Source organism: Dendrobates tinctorius, unplaced genomic scaffold (genome assembly GCF_039654945.1).
Source record: "Dendrobates tinctorius isolate UK_male_01 unplaced genomic scaffold, ASM3965494v1 ptg000219l, whole genome shotgun sequence".
Classification (NCBI taxonomy): domain Eukaryota; kingdom Metazoa; phylum Chordata; class Amphibia; order Anura; family Dendrobatidae; genus Dendrobates; species Dendrobates tinctorius.
The window spans coordinates 2,646,688-2,672,786 of NW_027361886.1; the positions used below are offsets into that span (position 1 = coordinate 2,646,688).

Consider the following 26,099-nt stretch of genomic DNA (forward strand, 5'->3'; position numbering starts at 1 on the left):
GTGGAAGGAAAAAATTAACATTTAAGTTTGTTTTTTTTTTACATTTTACTTCAGAACCAATGTTTTTTTGTTTTCACAAGTGGGAAAATGAAAATGAAGGGAAAATGAACCACAATTTGTTGTGTAATGTCTCCTGAATATGCCAATACCCCATATGTGGGGGTAAACCACTGCTTGGGCGCACGACAGAGCTTGGAAGGGACAACAAGTGAAAGAATTTTGGAAACTAGACCCATTAAGGAACTTATCTAGATATGTGGTGAGCACTTTGAACCCTCAAGTGCTTCACAGAAGTTTATAACGTAGAGCCGTGAAAATAAAAAATCATTTTTTCCACAAAAACTATCTTTTCGCCTGAAATTTTTTATTTTCAATAGGGTAAGAGGGGAAATTAGACCCCAAAAGTTGTCGAATTTGTCCTGAGTACGCTGATACCCCATATGTGGGGGTAAACAACTGTTTGAGCACACGTCGGGGCTCGGAAGGGAAGTAGTGACGTTTTGGAATGCAGACTTTGATGGAATGGTCTGTGTCATGTTTCGTCTGGAGAGCCCCTGATGTACCTTAACAGTAGAAACCCCCCCCACAAGTAACCCCCATTTTGGAAACTAGACCCCTCTCCCCCCAAGGAGCTTATCTAGATGTGAATCCTTAAGTGCTTCACAGAAGTTTATAAAACAAAGCCGTGAAAATAAAAAATCATTTTTCGTTACAAAAATGACCTTTTTGCCCCCAAATTTTTATTTTCACAATGGTAACAGGAGAAATTAGACCCCCAAAGTTGGTGTGCAAAGTGTCCTGAGTACGCTGATGCCCCCAAACCACTGTTTGGGTGCCTGGCAGGGCTTAGAAGGGAGGGAGCGCTGTTTGACTTTTTGAATGCAAAATTGGCTGGAATCAATGGTTACGCCATGTCGTGTTTGGAGACCCACTGATGTGCCTAAACAGTGGAAACCCCTCAATTCTAACTTCAACCCTAACACACCCCTAACCACAACCCTAATCTCAACTCTTATCATAATGAACCTAACCCCAATACAACTCTAACCCTACTCCCAACCTCAACACACCCCAAAACCTAATTCCAACCCTAACTGTAACCCAAATGGTAAAATGAAAATAAGTATATTTTCTTTATTTCATTATTTTTCCCTATGGGGGTGACAAAGGGGGGGGTTATTTTTTTCATTTTGATCACTGTGATAGACCCTATCACAGTGACCAAAATGAACAAATAGGAAAAATCTTCCTATTGGTGCCGGCCGGCAGATCTCGACGGGTGCACTGCGCCTGCCATTTTCTTCCCAGAAGAAGATGGCAGCACCCTGAGGGGAAGCACGATGGCTGAGAACCATCGGGAGGATTTCTCTCTCCTCTGAAGTGCGATCACATCAGAGGAGAGAAATTAAAATGGCACACAGCTTTGTACAAACTAAAGTCTATAGCAGCAGAGATAATTATACCTATAGAATATAGATATAAATAATAGACTGTATATAAGCAAAGTTCCATCAGCAGAATAAAAGCAAAGAAAGAAAAATGTTACGGGGTGGTTTGTTTGATTATACAAAGCTCAATTTTTTTAAGCCTCTAGAAAAAGGTTAAAAAAAAAAAAAAAAACACCTCTTCCAGATTGGTATGGCAAAAATCACGGCGGCCTGAAGAGTCATTTCACGTCCCCCATATCCCAATCACACCATACCTGGGGTCACAGTGCTCCCTTCTTTAGGAATTTCCACACTAGAAGCTGGATCTCTCGTTGCAGAAAGAGACAACACCCCGCATGGCGATGTGGCTGGACACCCCTTAAAGGGTTAAAGCCGTGTCGGCATCGCCGCGGGTAACGCGAATTGGTGGGGGGCACAGCTTTCAGCCCCTACCGGTATGCTGCTCACGAGAGGGGCTGGGGAGAAACCCCTAAATACCCAGTAATACGAAGCGAGGCCTAGAAACAAAGCCTTACCTGGCAGCGCCGCACTTCCAGCCGTACCGAGCACTTCCTCATGCGCAGTGGCGCGTATTACTGGCGCGGACGTGATGACGTAGCACGTAGTCCAGTGAGAGACATAGTTATTAAGGGCAGGATTGTGACAACACTACAAAGTGCTTGTAGGAAGCCACATAACGTACGGCAGCCCCGCCGTAATGTTTATCGTAGTACTCAGATACGGTTAAGCCGTAAAACGAGTGACTGGTTTAACTGGCGGCGATGACGTCACTTCCGGCCCGTGGTTGCTGGTATGCCCGGCCCCTGGAGACGGCACAGTGTGCGCGTAGCTGTGCTCAGTGTAGGTATATGCATGGGCTTACTGTACCCGGGACGGTGCGGCTGACCATGGCCAGCAGTGAATGGGCAATGACGTCCTTACACAGTGCGCACTGCTGAGGCGGTGGTGATCCTGGGGGCAGGGAACAGTCGAGTACAGCTAGCTGTGCTTACCCGGTGAGGGTCTCCATCCTGTGTAATGGTGGCTCAGTCATTGTGGGTTTCACCGGAGAAGCCACAGTGGATTATTGACGTGGGGGAGATCACCCAAACTGCTGTTACGGATTATTAAGCCATATCAGTCCTGTTACACACTGAGGACTCGCTGCCCTCCGATCCGTAGCAAAATCTACAGTACAGCCATTAAAGGGGTTGTCCTGGGCGCTTCCAGAATCCGAGCAGTGTACAATGTGGTCACTGTTGGGGTACGTGCACAGTCTTCTTCAGGTGGATTCTGCCTGGAAAAGCCATAAAAAAGGCTGAACATATACGCCACAACTTGGTGTGTGTTTGTGTCGCCTTCTGTAACTTCTCGTATCTGTTTCAGGCTTTGAAAGAAGTGACCTGACTATTATTCAGGCGACTCAGAAGCCACCAGTGTGTTATACATAAGATAGAAAAAAGAAGCCAAGACGCCAGTGAAGACGCCGCTGGTGTTTTCCTGTAGTGTATTCTGCTTGAAAAACAACGTGGGTAAGCCAGCGGTTAGGGAAGTTGTCCACCACTTGGACAGCTCCTTGTCATACCCCACGCTTGGCCCGATAAAGCCTATATACTCCCGTGCTGGTGACGTTCCCACAGAGGCGGCACTGGTTCTACCAGGGCAACCGTGCTGCTTTTGGGATCCCAGCGCTGGCGTCACTGTCCCCACCTCCTGTTGAATTGAGCATGAAGAGGAAGTGAGAGCAGCTGCAGGCCAGACTTCCTCTTCATGTTCAAAATGTACGAAGGCGGTGACAGTGACGACAGCGCTGATTGGGCTACAGGATCACAACAACTTTGCGGGAGCCCCGGAGGATGAGTGCCGACAGCACCAGCACTGGAGGGGAGTATAGACTTTATTATTTGATGGGGGTCAAGCATTTTGATAAAGAAGGGGGAGTCCTAGTAGTGGACAACCCCTGTTGCCATGTGCTCATACCTGTAGGACTCCACTGTTTCCACACTCGCTGCACTTAGCTTTGTCTCAGCTTCTCCCAACTATCGGCACAAGATTAGCTGTATGCAAAGCATATGGAGGAGCCACTAGCACCAAAAGTGTGGAAACGGTGCCTAAGCGTTAAAGGGAAATTCTCATCATTGTTAAAGTCTGCGACCATTCTGGGCACCTGGAAGTGAAAGTCCTTACGGGCTGACAAACAACCATCCTACATGTAGCCGATCAGCAGTCTAAGGCCTGTTTCACACTTCCGTTTTTGACCATCAGTCAAAATCCGCCGTTTTTGCAAAAAAAAAACGGATCCGCCATTTTTTTTCCCCATTGATTTGCATTACCGGCGGATCTTGACGGATGGCCATCCGTTGGATCCGTTTTTTTGCGGATCCGTCAATTTTTTTGCATCCGCCGAGATGCCTGGACGGACCATGTAACGTTTTTTTGTGCTGCAGGATCCGCACTTTTATAGTGCGCATGCCCGGAGGAATGAAGTCAGGCAGAAATTTAACCCTGAAATAATTTCTGGCGGACAGAAAAATTCTCTCTCTCTCTCAAACTCCCCCGGGCAGCGGCTCCTTAAAATTCTTCATTCGGCGGATCCGTCAAAAAAACAGTCCGGTGGCATCAGTTAACAACGGATCCACTTTCCGCCATTTTGGCAGATTTTAACTGACACTAAGAAACTGATGTGTGAAACAGACCTTAGGCGGGGATCACACATGCGAGGAATACAGTCAAGTCTCGCATGCTAATACCCGGCACTCGGATCGGAGCATGCGACCGCATAGCATGCGACCGCATAGCAATACATGGGGCCGCACACTCCACTCCTGAGTGCCGGCGGCAGTGTCGGGTATTAACATTCGAGACTCAGCCGTATTCCTCGCAGGTGTGATCCCACCCTAACTTGACATTACAGCCCTCCTCCTCCCATCATAATAACCTTGTGTCTCGATTAGACATGCTCAGATAATGCTTCTATGTGGTCTGGGTCAGGCTATTGTTGCTAATGTCTATGGAAAGAATAAGAAATGGGAGTCTAATATTAGGCCAACTGGTCAGCATGAAAATTAAAAAAAAAAAATTAATGCAGCACTCCTCCTCCCATCAAAGTTTTTATGCTCTCTACATATTGCAGTCATCATATTATATAGCACTGTGTACTTACAATTTCTCAGTTTTCCTTCTACCCAGCTAATTCTTCTCTTTTCTCTGCTCTATGTAGAAACAGGAAGTTTCTTGTCCCTGCATATATCAGTCCCCTCTTCCACTCCTGACCCAGCTGCTCCCCCCCACCATTGACTTTTGCAGTGACTTATGACTCATATAGAGAAAATTGTCCTCCTGTTTCTACATAGAATTTAGAAGGATTCAGCGCCGCAGTTTGTAATTGTGTGATATACTGTAGGTCTATTGGGAAAACAGAAGAATTTGCTGGGTAGAAAGGCAAAATGAGCAGAGTGCTATATGATATGTGGATACAAACTTTCATGGGAGGAGTGCCTCTTTACTATAGTGATAAGAAAAATGATGAAATAAAATTCAATGTAAAGAGAACTTGACAGCTAATATGTGCTGCAGCATGTATCAGGCACTGGCTGTATGATTTCGACTCGGAAATGCTGAGGGGTTTCAGAGAAAGAAGTCGTTGTGGTCCAAGCTACACAGGAGAATAGTCAGACAGGTGGGTCTCCAGCTGCTTCTACCCACCCGCTGCCCTATGTGCCTGTGGCATAAAAGCCATCCCACCTCGAGAAAGTGTGCCCATCGGGAAGGCTTTTATGCTTTTTTGTTCAAAATAGCATTAACTAAGTACCCTATTTAATTTACATGTACTCTTACCATTTACTTGCTGTATGGTATATGCTCACTCTTCTTTTTTTTTTTTTTTCTTGGGTTTTGTCTGTGAAATGGCAACAGTGTGAACGAGCTCTTTCACTTTGTATATGTACCAGCTTATAGTCCGACTCATTTCTTTGGTTTTGCTGTCATCTCTTGTACTTTGTACAAACAGGAGCGTGCCCCTGCCCCCTTTCTTAGCTAAGCATTTAATCTGTATAGCTTCCCAAGGATGGATCGTTCAGTCGGGCCCGGTCCTGCTCTGCCCTTATTCACATTGATGTCGTTCACACATGGTAAGGTTTTAATACAAGAGACCAGTTAGGACCGTCCCAATGGGATGGATTTTATGCATATTTGATCAAAATAGCATTAACTAAGTACCCTATCTTATTTCCATGTACTACTACTATTTACTTGTAAATAGACAATATTTTATTCAAAATTCATAACAACAAATATAGAAGAATTATTATTATCGCCACATAAGAATAATAGGCGAAACGCGCGTTGGGGTAGTGAGACGCAGCGATGATCCAGCACTTGTTCTGACATTAGGTAAAAGATATACATTCCAGCCTAGTATTCATGTCTTAGGAACGCTCCATATGGTATACAAGCATGTATCTGTACAATTGTAATTAGTAAAGGAAGAGGCCAATATGCACTTGTGCATTAAAGCACCTTTATGACAATACAAATGACCATGTGGACTCCAACACACTAACAAAAGGCGCTGAGGCAAACAGGTCCATATACAGTGGGGAAAAAAAGTATTTAGTCATTCAGCAATAGTGCAAGTTCCACCACTTAAAAAGATGAGAGGCGTCTGTAATTTACATCATAGGTAGACCTCAACTATGGGAGACAAACTGAGAAAAAAAAAATCCAGAAAATCACATTGTCTGTTTTTTTTTTCATTTTATTTGCATATTATGGTGGAAAATAAGTATTTGGTCAGAAACAAGCAATCAAGATTTCTGGCTCTCACAGACCTGTAACTTCTTCTTTAAGAGTCTCCTCTTTCCTCCACTCATTACCTGTAGTAATATCACCTGTTTAATCTTGTTATCAGTATAAAAAGACACCTGTGCACACCCTCAAACAGTCTGACTCCAAACTCCACTATGGTGAAGACCAAAGAGCTGTCAAAGGACACCAGAAACAAAATTGTAGCCCTGCACCAGGCTGGGAAGACTGAATCTGCAATAGCCAACCAGCTTGGAGTGAAGAAATCAACTGTGGGAGCAATAATTAGAAAATGGAAGACATACAAGACCACTGATAATCTCCCTCGATCTGGTGCTCCACGCAAAATCCCACCCCGTGGGGTCAGAATGATCACAAGAACGGTGAACAAAAATCCCAGAACCACGCGGGGGGACCTAGTGAATGAACTGCAGAGAGCTTGGACCAATGTAACAAGGCCTACAATAAGTAACACACTACGCCACCATGGACTCAGATCCTGCAGTGCCAGACGTGTCCCACTGCTTAAGCCTGTACATGTCCGGGCCCGTCTGAAGTTTGCTAGAGAGCATTTGGATGATCCAGAGGAGTTTTGGGAGAATGTCCTATGGTCTGATGAAACCAAACTGGAACTGTTTGGTAGAAACACAACTTGTCGTGTTTGGAGGAAAAAGAATACTGAGTTGCATCCATCAAACACCATACCTACTGTAAAGCATGGTGGTGGAAACATCATGCTTTGGGGCTGTTTCACTGCAAAGGGGCCAGGACGACTGATCCGGGTACATGAAAGAATGAATGGGGCCATGTATCGTGAGATTTTGAATGCAAACCTCCTTCCATCAGCAAGGGCATTGAAGATGAAACGTGGCTGGGTCTTTCAACATGACAATGATTCAAAGCACACCGCCAGGGCAACGAAGGAGTGGCTTCGTAAGAAGCAATTCAAGGTCCTGGAGTGGCCTAGCCAGTCTCCAGATCTCAACCCTATAGAAAACCTTTGGAGGGAGTTGAAAGTCCGTGTTGCCAAGCGAAAAGCCAAAAACATCACTGCTCTAGAGGAGATCTGCATGGAGGAATGGGCCAACATACCAACAACAGTGTGTGGCAACCTTGTGAAGACTTACAGAAAACGTTTGACCTCTGTCATTGCCAACAAAGGATATATCACAAAGTATTGAGATGAAATTTTGTTTCTGACCAAATACTTATTTTCCACCATAATATGCAAATAAAATGAAAAAAAAACAGACAATGTGATTTTCTGGATTTTTTTTTTCTCAGTTTGTCTCCCATAGTTGAGGTCTACCTATGATGTAAATTACAGACGCCTCTCATCTTTTTAAGTGGTGGAACTTGCACTATTGCTGACTGACTAAATACTTTTTTTCCCCACTGTATGCTAATAGTCCCGATTTAAAGCACTTTTTATTCATTTGATCTATAATAACCCCCGGAGCTTTTTTCGGGTTCCGCTCCCCTTCTTACCAGAGCCATAACTTTTTTTTTTTTAATTTTCCGTCAATATGGCCATATGAGGGGTTGTTTTTGCGGTACAAGTTGTACTTTTGAACGACACCATTGGTTTTTGTTTGGCTTTTTTACTAGATTCACTAAATGCTAAAACTGACCTGCCATTATGATTCTCCAGGTCATTACAAGTTCATACACCAAACATGTGTAGGTTTTTTTTTTTTTTTTTTTTATCTCCGTTTGGGTGAGGGCTTTTTATTTTTTGTGCCGAGCTGACTTTTTTAATTTTTTTAATGATACCATTTTGGTGCAGATGTGATCTTTTTTTTTTTTTTTTTTCCAAATAATTTTTATTGAAGGATTTTAACAATGATGGGGAAGGGTAGGGAGATTGGAAGAGGGGAAGGGAGGGTGGGGGGAGGGAATGGGGAACAAAGGGAGGGACCAAGTGGTCCTGTCATATTCATGGTAATCTGATAGATGTGATCTTTTGATCGCCCGTTATTGCATCTTAATGCAATGTCGCAATGACCAAAAAAACTTAATTTTTTTCTCACTACACCGTTTAGCAATCAGGTTAAAACTTTTTTTAAAAATTTTTTTTATTGATCGGGCTAATCTGAACTTGGAAATACCAAACATGTGTATGTTTGATTTTTTTCTTTTGAATGAGGCGAAAGGGGGGTGATTTGAACTTTTATATATTTTTTTTAAATTTTGTTTATATTTCTGAATCCCTTTTTTTTTTTTTTCTTACTTTTGGCATGCTTCAATAGTCTCCATGGGAGACTAGAAGCTGCCACAACCCGATCGGCTCTTCTACATAGAGGCAATGATCAGATCGCCTCTATATAGCAGAATTACTCACTTGCTATGAGCGCCGACCACCGGGTGGCGCTCAAAGTAAGCAGGCACTGACAGCCATAAAGGTCTCCAGGAGACCTCTGGCTGTCATGCCAACGAACCAGTGACCAACGATCATGTGACGCGGGTCACTGGTGGGCGGATTTCTGGCGCGATTGCCGGAAGCGCTTGTTAAATGCCATTTTCAGCGTTTGACAGCGGCATTTAACAGGTTAATAACCGCAGGTTGATAGCAGTTCCACCTGCGGCTATCTCGGGCACATATCAGCTGTTGAAAACAGCTGACATGTCCCGGATAAAGATGTGAGCTCACCTCTGGAGCCCTCATCAAAGGGAGGGAGTCCGACATCGGTGTACTATTATGCCTGATGTCGGAAAGGAGTTAAGGTCTCCTGCTATAAGATTAGTTTACTCTGTACAGTCTTTGTATCCTGACTATACTGTTGCTAAAAATGATTCTCTATGTTTGAATTGCACTTCTACTGGGCCTCCTGTTGCACCTTTTTTAACTTCTTTATTTGTTGTTATGAATTTTGAATAAAATATTGTCTATTTTCAAATAAATTCAGTCATTCCTATATTTTAGATCCTGTTGATCTGGAGTATGTGTTGCCTGTCTAGGTATGGAGTGTGACCTTGTGGTACATAGGTTTATGGAGTAATGTATGCTCATACTATTTACTTGCTGCATGGTATATACTCATTTTGTTTTTTTCCTTGGGTTTTGTCTGTGAAATGGCCATCGTGTGAACGTGCTCTAAAGGGGGCTTTACACATCGCAATATCGCTAAAGCGTCACCGATTTTGTGACGCAGCAGCGATATCGCTAGCGATCTCGCTATATGTGATACTCACCTCCGACCGGCTCCCCCGCTGGCTATCGCTGATCACGCGAGATCGGCCAGGTCCATTTCTCGTCGTCGGCTTCCTGCTGGCGCCGAAGAGCAAGCCATGGACGCAGGCGGAAGACGGTCACACTCGCCGCGTCTGAAAGGTAAGTGCGACCGCTGCTGCATCGCTGTGAGATCTGCCTGTTTGGCAACTCACTAGCGACCATTTAGCGATGCACCATCATGGTCGGGACCACTGGTGCATCGCTAAATGTAAAGGGGCCTTTACACTTTGCATATCCCAGCTCATAGTCCAGCTCAGGTGTTTGGATGGCTTTGTATTGAAGATGCTGGGAGAAAAGCCATGAACCAGTGATGTTTTTACTGTCATATGTATAGTGAATTAAAGGGTTGTCCACTACTAGGACAGCCCCTTCTTGATCAAATGTTTGACCTCTATAAAATAACACCTATACTCACCTCCTGTGCTGGCTCCGTTCGCGCGGTGTCGGCGCTTGTGCGTTGTGATATGTGACGCTGGCATCACTGTCTCTGCCTACTGACATTTTGAACATGAAGAGGAAGGCCAGGCTGCAGCTGATGTCTGGCTTCCTCTTTATGCTCAAAACGTCCGAAGGTGGAGAGAGTGACGCCAGCGCTGATTGGGCGCCGGCGTCACAACAATCACACTAAAGCACCGTGGAGATAGAGTGCCGACACTTTGGGAACAGCTCAGGCATGGGAGGTGAGTATAAGCTTTATTATATTATCAGGGCCAAGAGAGGGGTATGAGAAGAAGTAGTGGACAGCTTCTTTAAGTGCTGCCATGCAATATTTATCGCCTGGCAAACTATGGGGTGTATAACATTCCCTGTTGTGAGTTCATTTTCCCCTCCGTCACTGAGGCCTGGTGAACTCCCTATTCTAGTGAAGGAAGGTAGTGAGCCTGATTATCAGACACCTGGGACTAATGAAGACGATTGGCTGAGTGGAGTCACTGACTGGATTTAAGGCAGCCTACGCCCTTTCTGCCCTGCGGGTGATTTCTCTGTGGACTCTTGGACACCAGTCTGATTCCTGCTCTCCTAAAGCTAAGTTTTCTGTTTTGCCTTTTGCATTTAAGATTTGTTTTTGTTTTTCTTGCTTATTGGATTCTGCCACTCCCTGTTGGAGTGTGCAGTGTTCCATGAGCTCTGTCTTCTGAATGTACCTGAGCGCTGATTTAGTTTTTGAAGCTTAGTTGCTTCAGGGCCATTTTTATATCAGCTTTTTGGCTTTTGTCTCTGATAGGGTTTTGGCAGATTGCAGACAGCAGCCTTCCTATCCGTTCCTATCTAGGTAGTTTTTGGGCCCAGTCTTTGCTCAGCCTGTCTTTCTGTCTGTGTAAGTGTTTTCATCTTGCTTCACCGTCATTATATGTGGGGGGCTGCCTATTGCTTTGGGGTCTGCTCTGGGGCAGTTAGATTTCCCCTTTCCTTCTTTAGGCCTATGTATCTCTCCGGCTGTGATCGAGGGGTCTAGGTCATCGTAGGAACCCCCCACGGCTACTGCTAGTTGTGTTGATAGGTTCAGGGGTCTGCAATCCGATAGTTGCCAACTTCTCTGGTTTTCAGGACTTAGCTAGCATTTCTGTTTTTGCCTCCTACGGTGACTCAATCATAACAATTCCCAATCCTCCTTAGGCGAAGTTCACATGTCCAGTAGTCATCAGAATGGATCCAACAGCAGCAACATGTTGAGAAAAAATTTGTGCAGAGAAAACTTTTTTGTCTGCCTGAAAAAAACAGATTTCAACTGTATCCATTTTTGTTAAAGTTTGAAGTCTATGGAAAACGGATCCGTTAATTAACTATCCATTTTTTTTTCATTTGAAAAGGATCCGTTTTTTACTTGCTGGAGGTGGTAAATATTTAAAATTTACTAGTGGACATGTGAACGTTTAAGAAATCATTAGTGATGAGCGAACGTGCTGGGATAAGGTGTTATCAGAGCATGCTCGTGTGCGCGAAAAATATGTTTGAGTCCCCGCGCCGGCATGTCTCACAGCTGTTTGACAGCTGCAACACATGCAGGGATTATCTGTTCTGCAATTCCTTCATGTGTTGTAGCTGTTCAACAGACGCGCAGTCGCAGAGACTCAAACATATTGTTAGAGCACGCTGAAGACACTGTTAGCACCAGAGCATGGGATAACTTATTATTATTATTATTATTATTATTATTATTACACCTTATCTGAGTATGTTCGCTCATCACTAGTAATCATCTATTTGAAACTGATCCAGTAAGGAAAAAATGGATCTTTTTGAGATGGGTGAAAAAAATGGCTATTTAATGGATCCATTTTCCATAGTCTTCAGTGTTAAAAAAATCGGATCCAGTTGAAATCCGTTTTTTTTTCAGGAGGACAAGAAAGTTGTGCCTGCACAACTTTTTCTCTAGTGACCCCACACGATTTCACGTCGGAGGATGTTACCTCTTTCCTAATAGTGATAGGAAATGACAGAGGCCATCCATGCGCCGCCTCCTCTGTTCCTCGTTATGTGACCGGCACCTTGAGCTCTGCAAACATTTCTCGGGCATGCGCCGTGCGCGCTGCTGGGGAACTTACATCAGGCGATGATGTAAGGATATCGCACCTGCGTGTAGCAGAGGCCCCAGATCCCGCCCCGCAGTTTGTTATGATGTATTCACACTGCAGGGCTAGGAATCTGGCGCCTGCGCAGTGAGGATCTCTGCGCCTGTCCCCATCTCCCTCCGCCTCTTTCCGACGTATTACGCTGGAGGAAAGAGGCGGAGGGAGATGGGGACAGGCGCAGAGATCCTCGCTGCACAAGTGCCAGATTCCCAGCCCCGCAGTGTGAATACATCATAACACACTGCAGGGCGGGATCTGGGGCCTTTGTTACATGCAGGCGTGATATCCTTACATCATCGCCTGATGTAAGTTCCGACGCATGCCCGAGAAATGTTTGCAGAGTGCAGGTCACGTAGCAAGGAACAGAGTAAGCAGCGCATGGAGACGAGGGGGATGATGGATGGCTGAGAGGCGGTTGAGACAGGGGGAGAAAACATACCTCCATGACGCAATAGAGGTATGGCGCGCAATTTATGAAAGTCTTTATTTTATCTTTCCTAGGGATAATAAACATAAGAGCCACCTTCACAGAATGCAGCCTTAGTGCTGCTGAAGGTGGCTCTTTTACTTTAATAGGCCCTGGGGGGGTGACAGGTTCCCTTTAAATTACCCCTCCCACATCCTTCCCCTTAGTGTTCTTTCCTGTCCCTACTAGGGATGAAGAGGTCATCCACGGTGTGCTGTGTTGGCAACAGTCACCGGGGGGAAGAGATTCAGGCTGTGCAGCAGGGGAGCAGACTTTCCTCTCCTCCCCGAGCGCTGATCTCGTCTACATTTTGGACTCGCCACCCCCTCCCCCAGTCCGCACCTTCGGGTAAGCTCTGTGGGGGATTGCTCAGCTAGAGGCTAGTGATGGGTATAGTGAATCATATGAGCCGGCTCCTGGCAGGGAGCCAATTGAAATTTAAACGGCTCTTTGCCAGTTCACGTTCCACAGTCAGTCCCCTCTTGCCCCGCCCCTTCCGGCAGTAGTCACTCTGATCTTATCCAGGAGACTGAGAAAGAATGCATGCTCCTCCTGCTGCCGCACATAGCACTGACTCACAGCCCCGCCCCCCTCCAATCTGTGACAAGCATTCCTTGCCCTCTTGTGATTGTTTTTAAGTTAACACACACGCTGTTATTTTGGAAATTATCAGGTTTAAAGGGGTAGGCTCAATTCTTACCTTTCCCGGCTCCAGCGCTGCATTTTCTCTTATGCCCCTGCCTCAGGGGGAGGGGCCGGAGATGCGACAGGCAGTTCTGTGCGCACGCATGACATGCGCACAGAACTCCGTGATTGGCCTCCGGGGACCGATCGCACAGCTCCGTGCTGTCACCGCCCGACCCACAACGGCACAAATTCCTTATCTAAATCCGCCTGGATGCAGATGCGACATGTGACACTGCAGTTTCGCTGCAGACTGTTTGCAGCAGACAGCCCACAGCGAACTTGCGAAGTGTGAAGGTAGCTTTAAAATGTGGCACTGATAATTAGGATCTTGTTGCTATTTTGCATGTTCATTTTGTGTTTGTTAAAGTTTTTACAGCAAATAATATAAAATCTGGTTATTCTGGAAACTATTCTGTTTTATGTCATAAATTGGCACGTGTAGATTTTTACTAAAAGGTATACAATCATGGGTTAACACATACCAGAATTTGGCTTCAAATTTAAAGCCAAAGGTAATAGGAAATGAAGAGCCGTTTTCGGAGACAAAAGAGCCGGCTCTTTTTGGTGTGCCGATCCAAAAGAGCCGGCTCACCAAAAAATCGCATTTTACCCATCACTACTAGAGGCCCCTCTGAGCTCTCCAGCCCCCTCTCCTCCTTCAGCGTTGTGGAGCAGTGTGTGGCGTTGGGTCTGCAGACGGCTGCAGGATGTGACGTCACACACACTGGCCGGCTTCAGCATACAGAGAAGATTCTTGCGTTCTACGCTGGAACGCATGGACGCATTACAGTGCAGATGGTGTCGGTGGATAGACTACTGAGGAAATTGTGGTAAGCCTCGGCATCTTTACTGAATACCAATGCCGTATCTACCTGTGTGGCCCGATCGATGTACCGTTGGCAGTGCAGCTGGAGGAACACCTGTCCACAGGTGCTCCCTGAAGAGGACATCCTAGCTTCTCTGCCTTTCCTCCAGAAGGCAACAAGGTTCCTAGCTGATGCCTGCGCAGAAGCCGTGAGAGTGGCAGCAAGATCGTCAGGGTTGTCAAACTTTGTGAGATGAGCAATCTGGCTGAGATCGTGGAGCGGGGACATGACATAAAAAGAAGCTGTATTCTCTCCCCTTCAAAGGGAATCACATGTTTGGTCCTGCCCTCAATGAGGTGTTAGAAAAGGCTTCAGACAAAAAGAAGACCTTACCGGAATCTAGGAATGGTAGGAAAAGACCATTCCACTCCCAGTAAGAGCATACACCTCAGTACATGGGGAAGGGAAAGTCAGGTCGCTGGAGCTACCCAAAAGGGGGAAAAGACCGAAATCTTTTTCTTCCCCACTCCTAGAGACAAAAGAAACCATGACGCCAACACGGTAGGAGGTCGCATCTCAAACTTCCTTCCGCTGTTCACAAGATCTGTTCAGATCAATGGACTCTAAGATCAGTTAGGGAAGGAATGAAGATAAAGTTTGCCTCATATCCTCAAAAAATAATGCGACTCTCCTCTCTAGAGCTATAATCCACCTTGATAGCGGAAGTAAAAAACCTATTATTCACAAAGGTAGTCTCCATAGTCCCGTAAAGGAACGGGACATTACTCAAACCTGTTCCTCTTAAACCAAACGGGTCCCATCGGGTTATAATCAATCTGAAGCTCCTGAATCGTCATATAACATACATAAGATTCAAGATGGAATCCGTCAGGTCAACAGTACCTCTGGCAGGATCTCGTCATGTCTACTATAGACCTACAGGATGCATATTATCACATTCCGATCCATCCAACATATTGCTAAGATTTGCAATCGCCCAGGGAGGGCACACAGGCCATTTTCAGTTCAATATCTTCCCTTTCGGTCTGTCCTCGGCCCCACGAATCTTCACAATGTTTGTCAGAGGTATGGCATACATCAGAGGTGCATACTGTAGTTCCATACCTCAACAACCTCTTGTTGGTGGCTACTTCAGTACCCATGCTACAGGAACATCTGCAGGTGACAACCCAGATCTTATCGTCTCTAGGCTGGAAGTTTCCACAATCAGTAATGGTTTGGGGAGCCATGTCATCTGCTGGTGTAGGTCCACTGTGTTTTATCAAGATCAAAGTCAGTGCAGCCATCTACCAGGAAATTTTAGAGCACTTCATGTGTTATAAAGTATTCTAATTTACTGATATAATGACTTTGGGTTTTCATTGTCTGTAAGCAATAATCATTAACATTAACAAAAATAAACACTGTTTGTAATGACTATATATAATGAGTTTCACTTTTTGTATTGAAGAACTAAAATAAATTAACTCTTTGATATTCTAATTTAGCAAGAAGCACTTGTATGTATTCATGGTGTCACTAGATGATCCTGTCTTAAATACAAGCTCTTTCTCTACTCATTTCTATTGCGCATGCGCTGTCTATGACTTTACTACGCATGATTCTGGGTCCTTCGTGGGCCACCATTTTATTGAAGCCCGGACACATGCGCCATTGTGTACTTGGAACTGTGGTGTTACATGTGCGCCATATTCAAATTTCTTGATACGTCACTTCCTGATCTTGGACACGTGACTTGATTGACCGCGGTGTTTGCGTGTTGGGAACGGTTGCCCTCTCAGCTGTTTCATTTTTCAGGTAATGTCAGATGTAGCATTATGGTTTGAAACTTGTCAAATATATATTATAGTACAGACCAAAAGTTTGGACATACCTTCTCATTCAAAGAGTTTTCTTTATTTTCATGACTATGAAAATTGTAGATTCACTCTGAAGGCATCAAAACAATGAATTAACACATGTGGAATTATATAATTAACAACAAAGTGAAACAATTGAAAATATGTCTTATAGTCTAGGTTCTTCAAAGTAGCCACCTTTTGCTTTGATTACTGCTTTGCACACTCTTGGCATTCTTTATTTTCAGAAAATGAGAAATGGTCAAAATAACAAAAAATGCAGTGCTTGCAGACCTCAAATAATGCTAAGAAAATAAGTTCCTCATCATTTAGAAGCAAGAATACTAATGTTTTAACTCGGGACGAGTTCAGAAATCAATATTTTGTGGAATAACCATGATTTTTAATCACCGCTTTCATGCGTCTTGGCATACTTTCCACCAGTCTTTCACACTGCTTTTGGGTGACCTTATGCCACTCCTGGTACAAACATTTTAAGCAGTTCTTTGTTTCATGGCTTGTGACTATCCATCTTCATTTTGATTATATTCCAGAGGCTTTCAATGGCGTTCAGGTCTTGAGATTGGACTGGCCATGACAGGGATTTGATGTGGTGGTCCTTCATCCACACATTGATTGTCCTAGCTGTGTGGCATGGCGCATTGTCTTGCTGGAAAAACCAGTCCTTAGAGTTGGGGAACATTGCCTGAGCAGAAGGAATCAACTGTTTTTCCAGGATAACCTTGTATGCGGCTCGATTCATACGTCCTTCGCAAAGAATAACCTGCTTAATTCCAGCCTTCCTGAAGCATCCCCAGATCTTCACCGATCCTCCATCAAATTTCACAATGGGTCCAAGACACTGTGGCTTGTACGCCTCTCCAGGTCTCTGTCTAACCATTAGATGACCAGGTGTTGGGCAAAGCTGAAAATTAGACTCATCAGAGAAGATTACCGTACTCCAGTCCTCTGTGGTCCAATCCTTATGGTCTTTGGCAAACTTCAGTCGACTCTCCTTTGCTTCTCATTGATGATAGGCTTTTTTCTAGCTTTACATGACTTGACCCCTGCCTCTAGGAGCCTGTTACAAACTGTTTTTCCCGTGCACTTCACCCCAGCTGCCATTTGCCATTCCTTTTGTGGGTCACTTGATGTCATCCTGCAGTTGTTGAGTGAAATTTGAATAAGATGACGGTCATCCTGGTCAGTGGAGTCGATTCCTCCCTCTGGCAGTCTGTAGCTTTGTTGTCACCAATGTCTGCTGCTTGACCTTGTTGTAATGGACTGCCATCTTAGAAATTTTAAGACTGGAGGCAACATGACGCTCACCGTATACCTCTGCTAGTAAAGTCATTAACTGAGCCCTTCTTTTCCTCACTCAATACTTTTCATTTCAACTCCTTTGGCATGGTTATTTTTTTCATTCCTATTACCTTTGGGATATTACTAGCACTTGTGAACACCACAGCAGGGTTTTTTTTTTCACTTTCCTTCGTTAAATAAGATTTGGTTCAGGTGATCACCTAATCAGAAGCACATTAATTAGAATGAGGTGTACGCTGGTTGGAATTCAAAAGACACTGGAATGGACTGGCTGTCAGACATGTAGAGAAGCTGATTTTTATAAAACTGTGCAGTTGTCTCCTAATTTTTGCCAGAGCTAACAAGTTTTAAACAATAATGCTACATCTGCCCCTGATGAAGCCACAGTGGTGGCAGCGATACACATGGAGGATTACCCCTCGTGTCTTTTTTACATTGTTTTTGAGACCTTCAGAATGGTATATTTTGCGAACTGACACCTTTTATGTATTGATTGTGCTGGTGATGTACTTATTAACCATGCATGTGCATACAGCATTTGCAGATCTTATTTTTTTTGTATTGCAGGTTATTGATTATTTTGTTATCAGACATCTTTATAGCTGCTCTATATGTTTTGCACTTTATATATAACCTTTGCACTTTTTATTTTTTTCATTATAAGTGTATAGATTGTCTTTGTGGCTAGTAGCAAATAACATATTGGGTCTTTTCAATTGAATAACATTGATTAATATTCCCAGCCACACGTTTTCAAAATTTGTGTGCTTCTATATATTTTCAATAGTAAATTGGTGCCATTTATATGGACAGTTATGAGTAGACCGTAGTCCTATAATAGACTAGGTTTGTGTGTTCTGCCCAGGGATGTGGAGTCGGAGTCGGTATAGACGAGTGCCCATATACCCATCACACATCCTTCATCCCATAGTCCCGTGCCCATATACCCGTCATACATATCCGCCATCCCATAGTCCCGTGCCCATATACCCGTCATACATATCCGCCATCCCATAGTCTCGTGCCCATATACCCGTCATACACAACCTCCATCCCATAGTCCCGTGCCCATATACCCGTCATACATATCCTCCATCCCATAGTCCAGTGCCCATATACCCATCACACATCCTCCATCCCATAGTCAACCATTATGACATCATAATGAGCGGCGGGGCTTGCAACCTATGATGACATCAGCGTCGCCATGGCAACCATTGTGACATCATAATGAGGGGCGGGGCTTGATACACACACTTTTTCCCCATTATGTAGATAGGGGCAAAATTGTTTGGTGAATTGGAACGCGCGGGGTTAAAATTTCGCCTCACAACATAGCCTGGGACGCTCTCGGGGTCCAGACGTGTGACTGTGCCAAATTTTGTGGCTGTAGCTGCGACGGTGCGGATGCCAATCCCGGACATACATATATACATACATACACACACTTGAGCTTTATATAATAGATTGGGTACAGTAGTTCAATGCAGAATGTATTTTTTTCATAGGAATTTGGGAAAGTTATGAAATGTCCTATAAATGGCTGTTCTATTCCTGATCTAAGGCTACATTCACATACAGCGTTTTTGCTGCGTTTTTAAGGATACGTTTTTCAGCTGCAAAAGCAGATCAGCTTTTTAAAAAACCGCATCGCCTGAAAGGTTTTTGAGCTCATAGATAATGTTTTCAATAGCAAGAGCAGATTAGAAATCTGCTCTATCTATCCATTTATCCATATCTGTCTATCCATATCTTATCTGTACCAAAAAGAATGAAAGCCAGGTAGCACACAGACTAACATTACTTTTTTTTAGCACCAGTCAGGTACACCTCATAGCTGCCCAAAAGGACACCCAGGACAGGCATTGCTCGTCTTCAGTAACACATCAACATCAATTGATAGTTGGAATAAATAGACTGCATTCACCACATCTTAAGGTGCAGGCTTTATTTTCAAGTGTAGGGGTGTGCAGTATAAGGTTCTGCAGCAGCTGAGGTGTGCAGTATGAGGTTCTGCCCCCCTAGTTTTGATCCTGGCTAAAACCGTTTCTTATAGATATGGCGAACCCTCAGGTAAACCTAAATGAAGGTCAATGGACACAGGTGGCTGAATTGAAGGAATTGCTTAATCACCTATTTACCGTGACTAAAAAATTAAAAATTACAAGCTGAGGATTTAACTCCTGGCATTTTCATAAGGGAGTGGAAGAACTTGCTATTTTGCCTGTCCTAAAGAGGAGATTTAATCACAGATGGCATTTCTGCTTCAATGAAACGGAGAGAGACACAGCTATTGGAAAATAACATTTTTCTGGCAGCTGTTTATGTGGACCCAAGTCATCGTATATTGCTTGATGATCAACAGCTTACTAAAGGAAAAGAAGCTCTGACTGAGGTAGCAGTTAGGATGAGTGGCCTACAGGAGGACTGCCAGGCGCAAGAGGACTTGGGTCCTGACAGTGCTACTGCTGCCATATCTTCATCCTCATCAGATGAGGAGTTTGACTTTGACAAGTATTTGGATGATATGGAGCAGGCAAAGTGTTGCTGCAAGGAAATTGATTTCACTCCGTCTCCTATAGCAAGCAGATTGACCATATTTCAGCAAAATATTTCACTTGCTCTCAAAGAAAAAGAAAAATTCAACCGTTCATCAAAACTGACTGTGCATGAGGCAATTCCTTTATACTTGGAAATTGTTAGAGATGTTGCCCATGTGATTACGGCTTTGCCTCCAACCCAAGTTAGTGTAGAGAGGTTGTTCTCTGGCCTTAAAATTATTAGGTCAGATTTTAGGTCATCTATGAAGGAGGATCTGATGGAGGCAATTCTATTTCTTATAACAAATTCATAGACTGCACAAATGTTATTTAGTATATTTTTGTTGAAAACTGCTTTTTGCCACTTACATAGTTTTACATAGTGTTTTATATATATTTATATATATACTCGAGTATAAGCTGACCCGAGTATAAGCCGACCCCCCTAATTTTGCCACTAAAAACTGGGAAAACTTATTGACTCGAGTATAAGCCTAGGGTGGGAAATGCTCCATAGATTATTCCCCCATATGGTGTCCCCATAGGAAGCTCCATAGATTGTTCCCCCATATGCTGACCCCAGAAGAAGCTCCAGATTATTCCCCCATATGCTGCCCCCCCATAAGAAGCTCCATAGATTGTTCCCCCCATATGCTGCCCCCAGAAGAAGCTCCGTAGATTGTTCCCCCATGCTGCTGCTGCATGTAAAAATAAAAAAGACATACTCACCTCTCCGTCGCTGGGTGTCAGGTGCCGGTGTCACTGCTGGCACCTAAGATACTCACGTGTCCTGCGTCCATGGCTGCTCACCGCTATCTGCCACGTCATCAGTCAGTGACGTTCAGACTGCAGGGGGCGCGGCGCGCACTAACCACGTCACCGCGCCCTCTGCTATCTGAAGTCACTGACCGATGACAGACAGCAGCAAGCAGCCGTGGACGCAGGACAGGTGAGTATCGCTATACTTACCCGTCCTGACGCTGTGTCTTGAGCCCCCAGCTTCTCCGCGCTCTCTCTTCCTGCCTTCAGCGGTTACGTGGTGCCGCTCATTAAAACTCATGAATATGCACATATTCATGAGTTTTAATGAGCGGCACCACGTGACCGCTGAAGGCAGGAAGAGAGAGCACGGGGAGAAGCTGGGGGCTCAAGACACAGTGTCAGGACGGGTAAGTATGACCTGACACCCCCGCCCCCCCCCTCCCCCTCTGACCCCCTTTGTATATGACTCGAATATAAGACGAGAGGGGGACTTTCAGCCCAATTTTTTGGGCTGAAAATCTCGGCTTATATACGGTATGTGTGTGTGTATGTATGTATGTATATATATATATATATAAATTGTAAATATGTAATATCGATTACATATATATATATATATATATATATATATATATATATATATATATGTAATCGATATTACATATTTACAATTTATTACAGTTTTTTGTGTTCTAAAGTTGTATTCCAATAAATATACATTATGTTCTATCTAAATGTCTTGATTATTGTATCATAAAAATGATTAAATGTCTGATGTTCACATTGTACTACAATACATTTTTCACTTAAATATAAGCAATATATGTCGGAGTTGGTGGAAGGGAAATTGAGGAGTCGGAGTCGCAGGTTTGGCTTACCGACTCCACAGCCCTGGTTCTGCCTTGTATAATGGTCATTTTTGGACTGTTCTACATGTTTTTAATAATCGCTGGTGACTTGCTCTCTTCTTAAGAATGAATAAACTTCACTAAGGTGATCACTTGTGTATACATACCTTTTCCTTCTTCTCACATTTAAGAATGTGAAATGAGCTTTCATTTTTTCAGAGACAAAAAACGTGAAAAGTTCAAAGAGCATTCCAAAATGGCCTGCAAGTGGATTTCACAGGAGACCTTTGACGCTATCGTACAAGAAAATATTGCCGAGTTTGATATGGACCCGGAAGAAGCTCTAAATGAAGCAATTCAACAGTTTGAGTCACAAGGTACTGTTCTGACGCAAAGCTAATGGGATTTGGTAACAGACAGCAAATGACTAAACGTCTGCGTGAATCGGGAATCTGTCACCCTTTTTTTCCAATATCAGCTGCCGGCACCGACATCATTCTGTAATGCTGTAGATAAGCCCCTGTGATGTAACCTGAAAGATAAGAAAAAAGAGTTAGATTATACTCACTGGGTGGCGGTCTGTTCTTGGTCCGATGGGTGTTCCGGTCTGGCGCCTCCCATCTTATGATGCCGTCCTCTTCTTCCCTTCCTTTCGTGGCTCCGGCGCACTGCTCTGCCCTGTTGAGGCCAGAGCAGAATACTGCAGTGCGCAGACGCCGGACCTCTCCCAGCGCCTGCGCACTGCAGGACTCCGCTCTGACCTCAACAGGGCAGAGCAATGTGCCTGCGCAGGAGCCACGACAGGAAGGAAAGAAGAGGACGGTATCGTATGAAGATGGGAGGCGCCGGACCGGACGGCGACACCCATCGGACCGGACCAAATGCCGGGGTGAGTATAATATAATTCTTTTTTTCTTTCAGGTTACATCGGGGGCTTATCTACAGCATTACAGAATGCTATAGATAACCCCCTGATGTCGGTGCCGGCAGCTCATTCTAGAAAAGGGGTGACAGATTCCCTTTAACGTGAAACGGTCGCCCAATAATGAGTACATGGCCAATCTTAAAAGAAATATATAGCTATGATTGCAAAATATACTGTAATACTATGCTAAAAAACACTATCGGGCTAGCATGTGAGTTCATGTATTCATGTGGATGGTTCTGCCCTTGTCTTTATCATCTTAAGGCTTTGGCTACTTGGAGACATTTAATGAAGGTGCATTTAGGCAGGCCAATAATTGGCAAGTGAGCGATTGTAAGAACACTCGTTCAGCCCGTGAAAACTTGCCAGTGATCACCCAGAGGGGCACACTTCTGTGTGAATTGTAGCACCAGCTATTAAAATATGGCTAGGAGTGATAATAAGAATGGCACTAGGTCCTAAAGAAAGATGCTGACGCAATACTTTAATATTTTTTGGGGGTACTGCCACTTCTTTCTGCTTATTTAGGGGTTGACTTGACAAACATAATCAAGGCTGTGCGGATACAAAGTGAAGAGAGTGAGGCAGCTCCAAGCCATGATGTCTTGTTGGTATGTATTGCTGTAGGGTCATGGATATGAACATACTACTATCATTTATTTTCTGCCTAAGGGCTTATACTTAGCCTACAAATTTCACTGCTGTGCTCCTAATTAACCCAGGAGAATATGAAATTGTCACACATGCCCTGCACCATATTTATGTGTTTTAGTTAATTTTTGCTCCTCACCCACCACTGTTTGTGGCTTAGCAGTAAGAGAGCTGCAGCACAGTACTCCAAAATTGTACCAAAATGTTAGCGGAAAATATTGTCATAAACTAAGGCATCCAAAGGTGGTGTAAGGTTAGACAAGTGTTTCTAAAGAGGCACCAAGTATATCATCCAGCATGAGCCAGGGTAATGAATGCCGTTCATTTTTATACTGTCTTGTTCAATTTTACGCTGTCTAAATATTGGACTGGATTAAACTGCCCCAATATTTACCATCACCCTACTTGGTTAAAAGTCCTTTCTTTTTCATAATTTAATTTCATACAGTATATTGCTGCAAAATCCTCTGCTCAAACATAACATTAAAGCGTACATATCGATAATCTGGGGCTGCCCTTTTATTTAACCCCTTCATGACCAAGCCTATTGACCTTAATGACCAGGCCATTTTTTGCAATTCTGACCATGTCCCTTTATGAGGTAATAACTCAGGAATGCTTCAACGGATCCTATCGATTCTGAGATTGTTTTTTCGTGACATATTAAGCTTCATGATAGCGGTAAATTTAGGTCGATAATTTTTGCGTTTATTTGTGAAAAAATCAGAAATTTGGCAAAAATTTAGAAAATTTTGCAATTTTCAAATTTTGAATTTTTATTCTGTTAAACCCCAGAGAGTTATATGACACAAAGTGGTTACTAAATAACATTTCCCACATGTCTACTTTACATCAGCACAATTTTGATACCAAAAAATTTTTTTGTTAGGAAGTTATAAGGGTTAAAAGTTGACCAGTGATTTCTCATTTTTACTACAAAATTTACAAAACCATTTTTTTTAGGGACCACATCACATTTGAAGTCACTTTGAGGGGTCTATATGGCAGAAAATACCCAAAAGTGACACCATTCTAAAAACTGCACCCCTCAAGCTACTCAAAACTACAATCAAGAAGATTATTAACCCTTCAGGTGTTTAACAGGAACTAAAGCAACGTGGAAAGAAAAAATGGACATTTTAATTTATTCGGTCGTCCATGACAGCACCACCTGAGAGAGGGGATCCGCCCTTTAGGAACAGGAAACCTACAGATACTAAAAAGGGTGGCACCTCTCCCACGCATCAGTTGGTTTCCTGTTCCTAACAGGGACAGAACTCCCTACAGATAGTCCGTCATGGATAACTAAATTCCCAGGCCAGCGGACCGACTCAGGTAGCGGGGGGTTCTCCTACCTTGGTCTCGCTGGGAGTCTTGGATGCGCCACGGTGGGTCCGGGTAGGATTTCCACGGCGGTGGTAAGAGCAGGCGGAGACAGGGTCCGGTGGACGTCTTCTCCATGGGGCCGGTGAGGTAAGCGGGTCCCCCTGTGTCTCCTTTCCCCGGAGCGGTCCGTTCGGGCGGACGCCGCCGGCGGTGTCCCACAAAGGGAGCGACGGTTCCGAGCCGGCGGCGCAGCGCTAGCCCCTTGCCGCGCGTCCCCTCGCGCGGCGGAAGTGACGCGGCGGAGGGGGCGGGGCCTAGCGCCGAAACCGGAAGTCGGATGCCGGTCGACTTCCGGTTGTTGTGGACACGCGCCGCTGCGCGCCCGCGGCCTGGCGGGCCTGAAGGGGAGGGGGAGGATTGCGGAGTGGTCCAATGGGGGGCCCGAACACCGGACGGAGTTCCTGCTGATCCGGAGGGGAAGCCTTCTTAAGACAGAAGGCATTGCTGCTGAGGTGCTTCTGTAGGCCCAGCGATGGACACAACAGAAGCCCCCATGGACCCACAAGAGGTGCAGCCTGTGGCAAAGCACCCCAGTGACCAGCCTAAGAGGCGGAAGGAGGGACATTCGAGTGGACAGAGCCACAGTAGTTCCTCTAGGCCAAAGGATCCTCCTGCAGCCCCCCGTGATCCGGTACCTATCCTCATCTGCAAGGGTAAGAGATCTGCGAGAATGTACCCTGATGCAGTGTCCCCTTATGTTTTTTTGATTCTCAGGGGAAGAAGGCCACAGGGAAACAGAAGCACAAGGAATGTGCCCTCTGTAGTTGCCCCTTACCAGATGGCCACCCTAAGAGATTGTGTCAGTCTTGCGTGAGACAGACGGTAGGGACGGAGATGAGGGGTAGAACGTGAGTGGAGTATCAGACTCTTACACTCTTCCCTATTTATGCAGGTAGCGGAAGAAGCTCCAAGCTTCGCTACGGACCTGAGGCAATTAATCAGGACTGAAATAAAAGCCCTATCAAAAGAAGATTCTTCTAAAAGAAGACGGGCTAGTGTTTCAGGCTCAGAATCTTCAGTCGGCCCTAGGAGGGAAGATATTTCCTCAGAGTCCTCGGCCTCCTCTTCTTCCTCCGAAGAGGATTCCAGCCGGTTTTGTTTCCCCTTGGACCATATGGATAAATTAATTAAAGCCATAAGGTCAACCATGGGGGTAGAAGAAAAAAAGACAGAATTGTCTGCTCAGGACATTATGTTCGGGGGTCTAGACCCCAGAAAGCAAAGGACTTTTCCATTAAACGAAAGAGTCCAGAACCTGATAGACAGGGAGTGGAAAAAAACGGAAAAAAGGGGTTCTATGCCGCCTGCTTTCAAGCGAAGGTACCCCTTTGAGGACCCAATAGTATGTCGATGGGATAAGGCCCCCAAGCTGGATGCAGCGGTAGCTAAGGCCTCCAAAAAGTCATCTATACCCTTCGACGATATGGCCTTCCTTAAAGACCCCCTAGATAAAAAGGCAGATTCCTTTTTAAAGGGCACTTGGGAGATGTCAGCAGGCGCCCTAAGGCCAGCAATAGCAGCCACGTGCGCAGCCAGATCCATGATGGTTTGGCTGGATCAATTGGACTCCCAGCTAAAGGATGGAACCTCGCGAGCTTCCATCCGTAAGTCTCTTCCAATTATCCAGAATGCTGCTGCCTTTCTGGCAGATGCCTCGGCAGACTCTGTAAGAATGGCGGCCAGGTCTGCAAGTTTGTCTAATTCGGCCCGAAGAGCTCTCTGGTTAAAATGCTGGCCGGGAGATATCCAAGCCAGGTCCCGTCTCTGTTCTATCCCGTGTGAGGGTGAATACTTGTTCGGCCCCGTCCTAG

General features: G+C 44.7%; 2 protein-coding genes across 5 annotated transcripts in view; one reads left to right on the plus strand and one right to left on the minus strand.

The window, feature by feature from the left end:
- The window catches only part of SUGP2 (SURP and G-patch domain containing 2), an 88,762-nt gene extending 86,657 nt beyond the window's left edge, over nt 1–2,105 (minus strand). Inside the window, exon 1 of one of the 2 annotated variants that reach the window (XM_073555108.1) lies at nt 1,964–2,105. The gene's annotated coding sequence lies outside the window, so the exon portion shown is untranslated. Of the gene's footprint in view, nt 1–1,702; nt 1,908–1,963 lie in introns of those variants that run through there. The other variant, XM_073555109.1, reaches the window with a different exon arrangement.
- ARMC6 (armadillo repeat containing 6) overlaps nt 2,097–26,099 on the plus strand; it is a 72,228-nt gene continuing 48,225 nt past the window's right edge. Inside the window, exons 1-3 of one of the 3 annotated variants that reach the window (XM_073555110.1) lie at nt 2,097–2,292; nt 21,546–21,703; nt 22,780–22,862. In XM_073555110.1, the coding sequence (XP_073411211.1) occupies nt 2,210–2,292; nt 21,546–21,703; nt 22,780–22,862 (324 nt within the window). In that variant the 5' untranslated portion in view covers nt 2,097–2,209. Of the gene's footprint in view, nt 2,293–2,813; nt 2,960–21,545; nt 21,704–22,779; nt 22,863–26,099 lie in introns of those variants that run through there. The other 2 variants (XM_073555111.1, XM_073555112.1) reach the window with 2 other exon arrangements.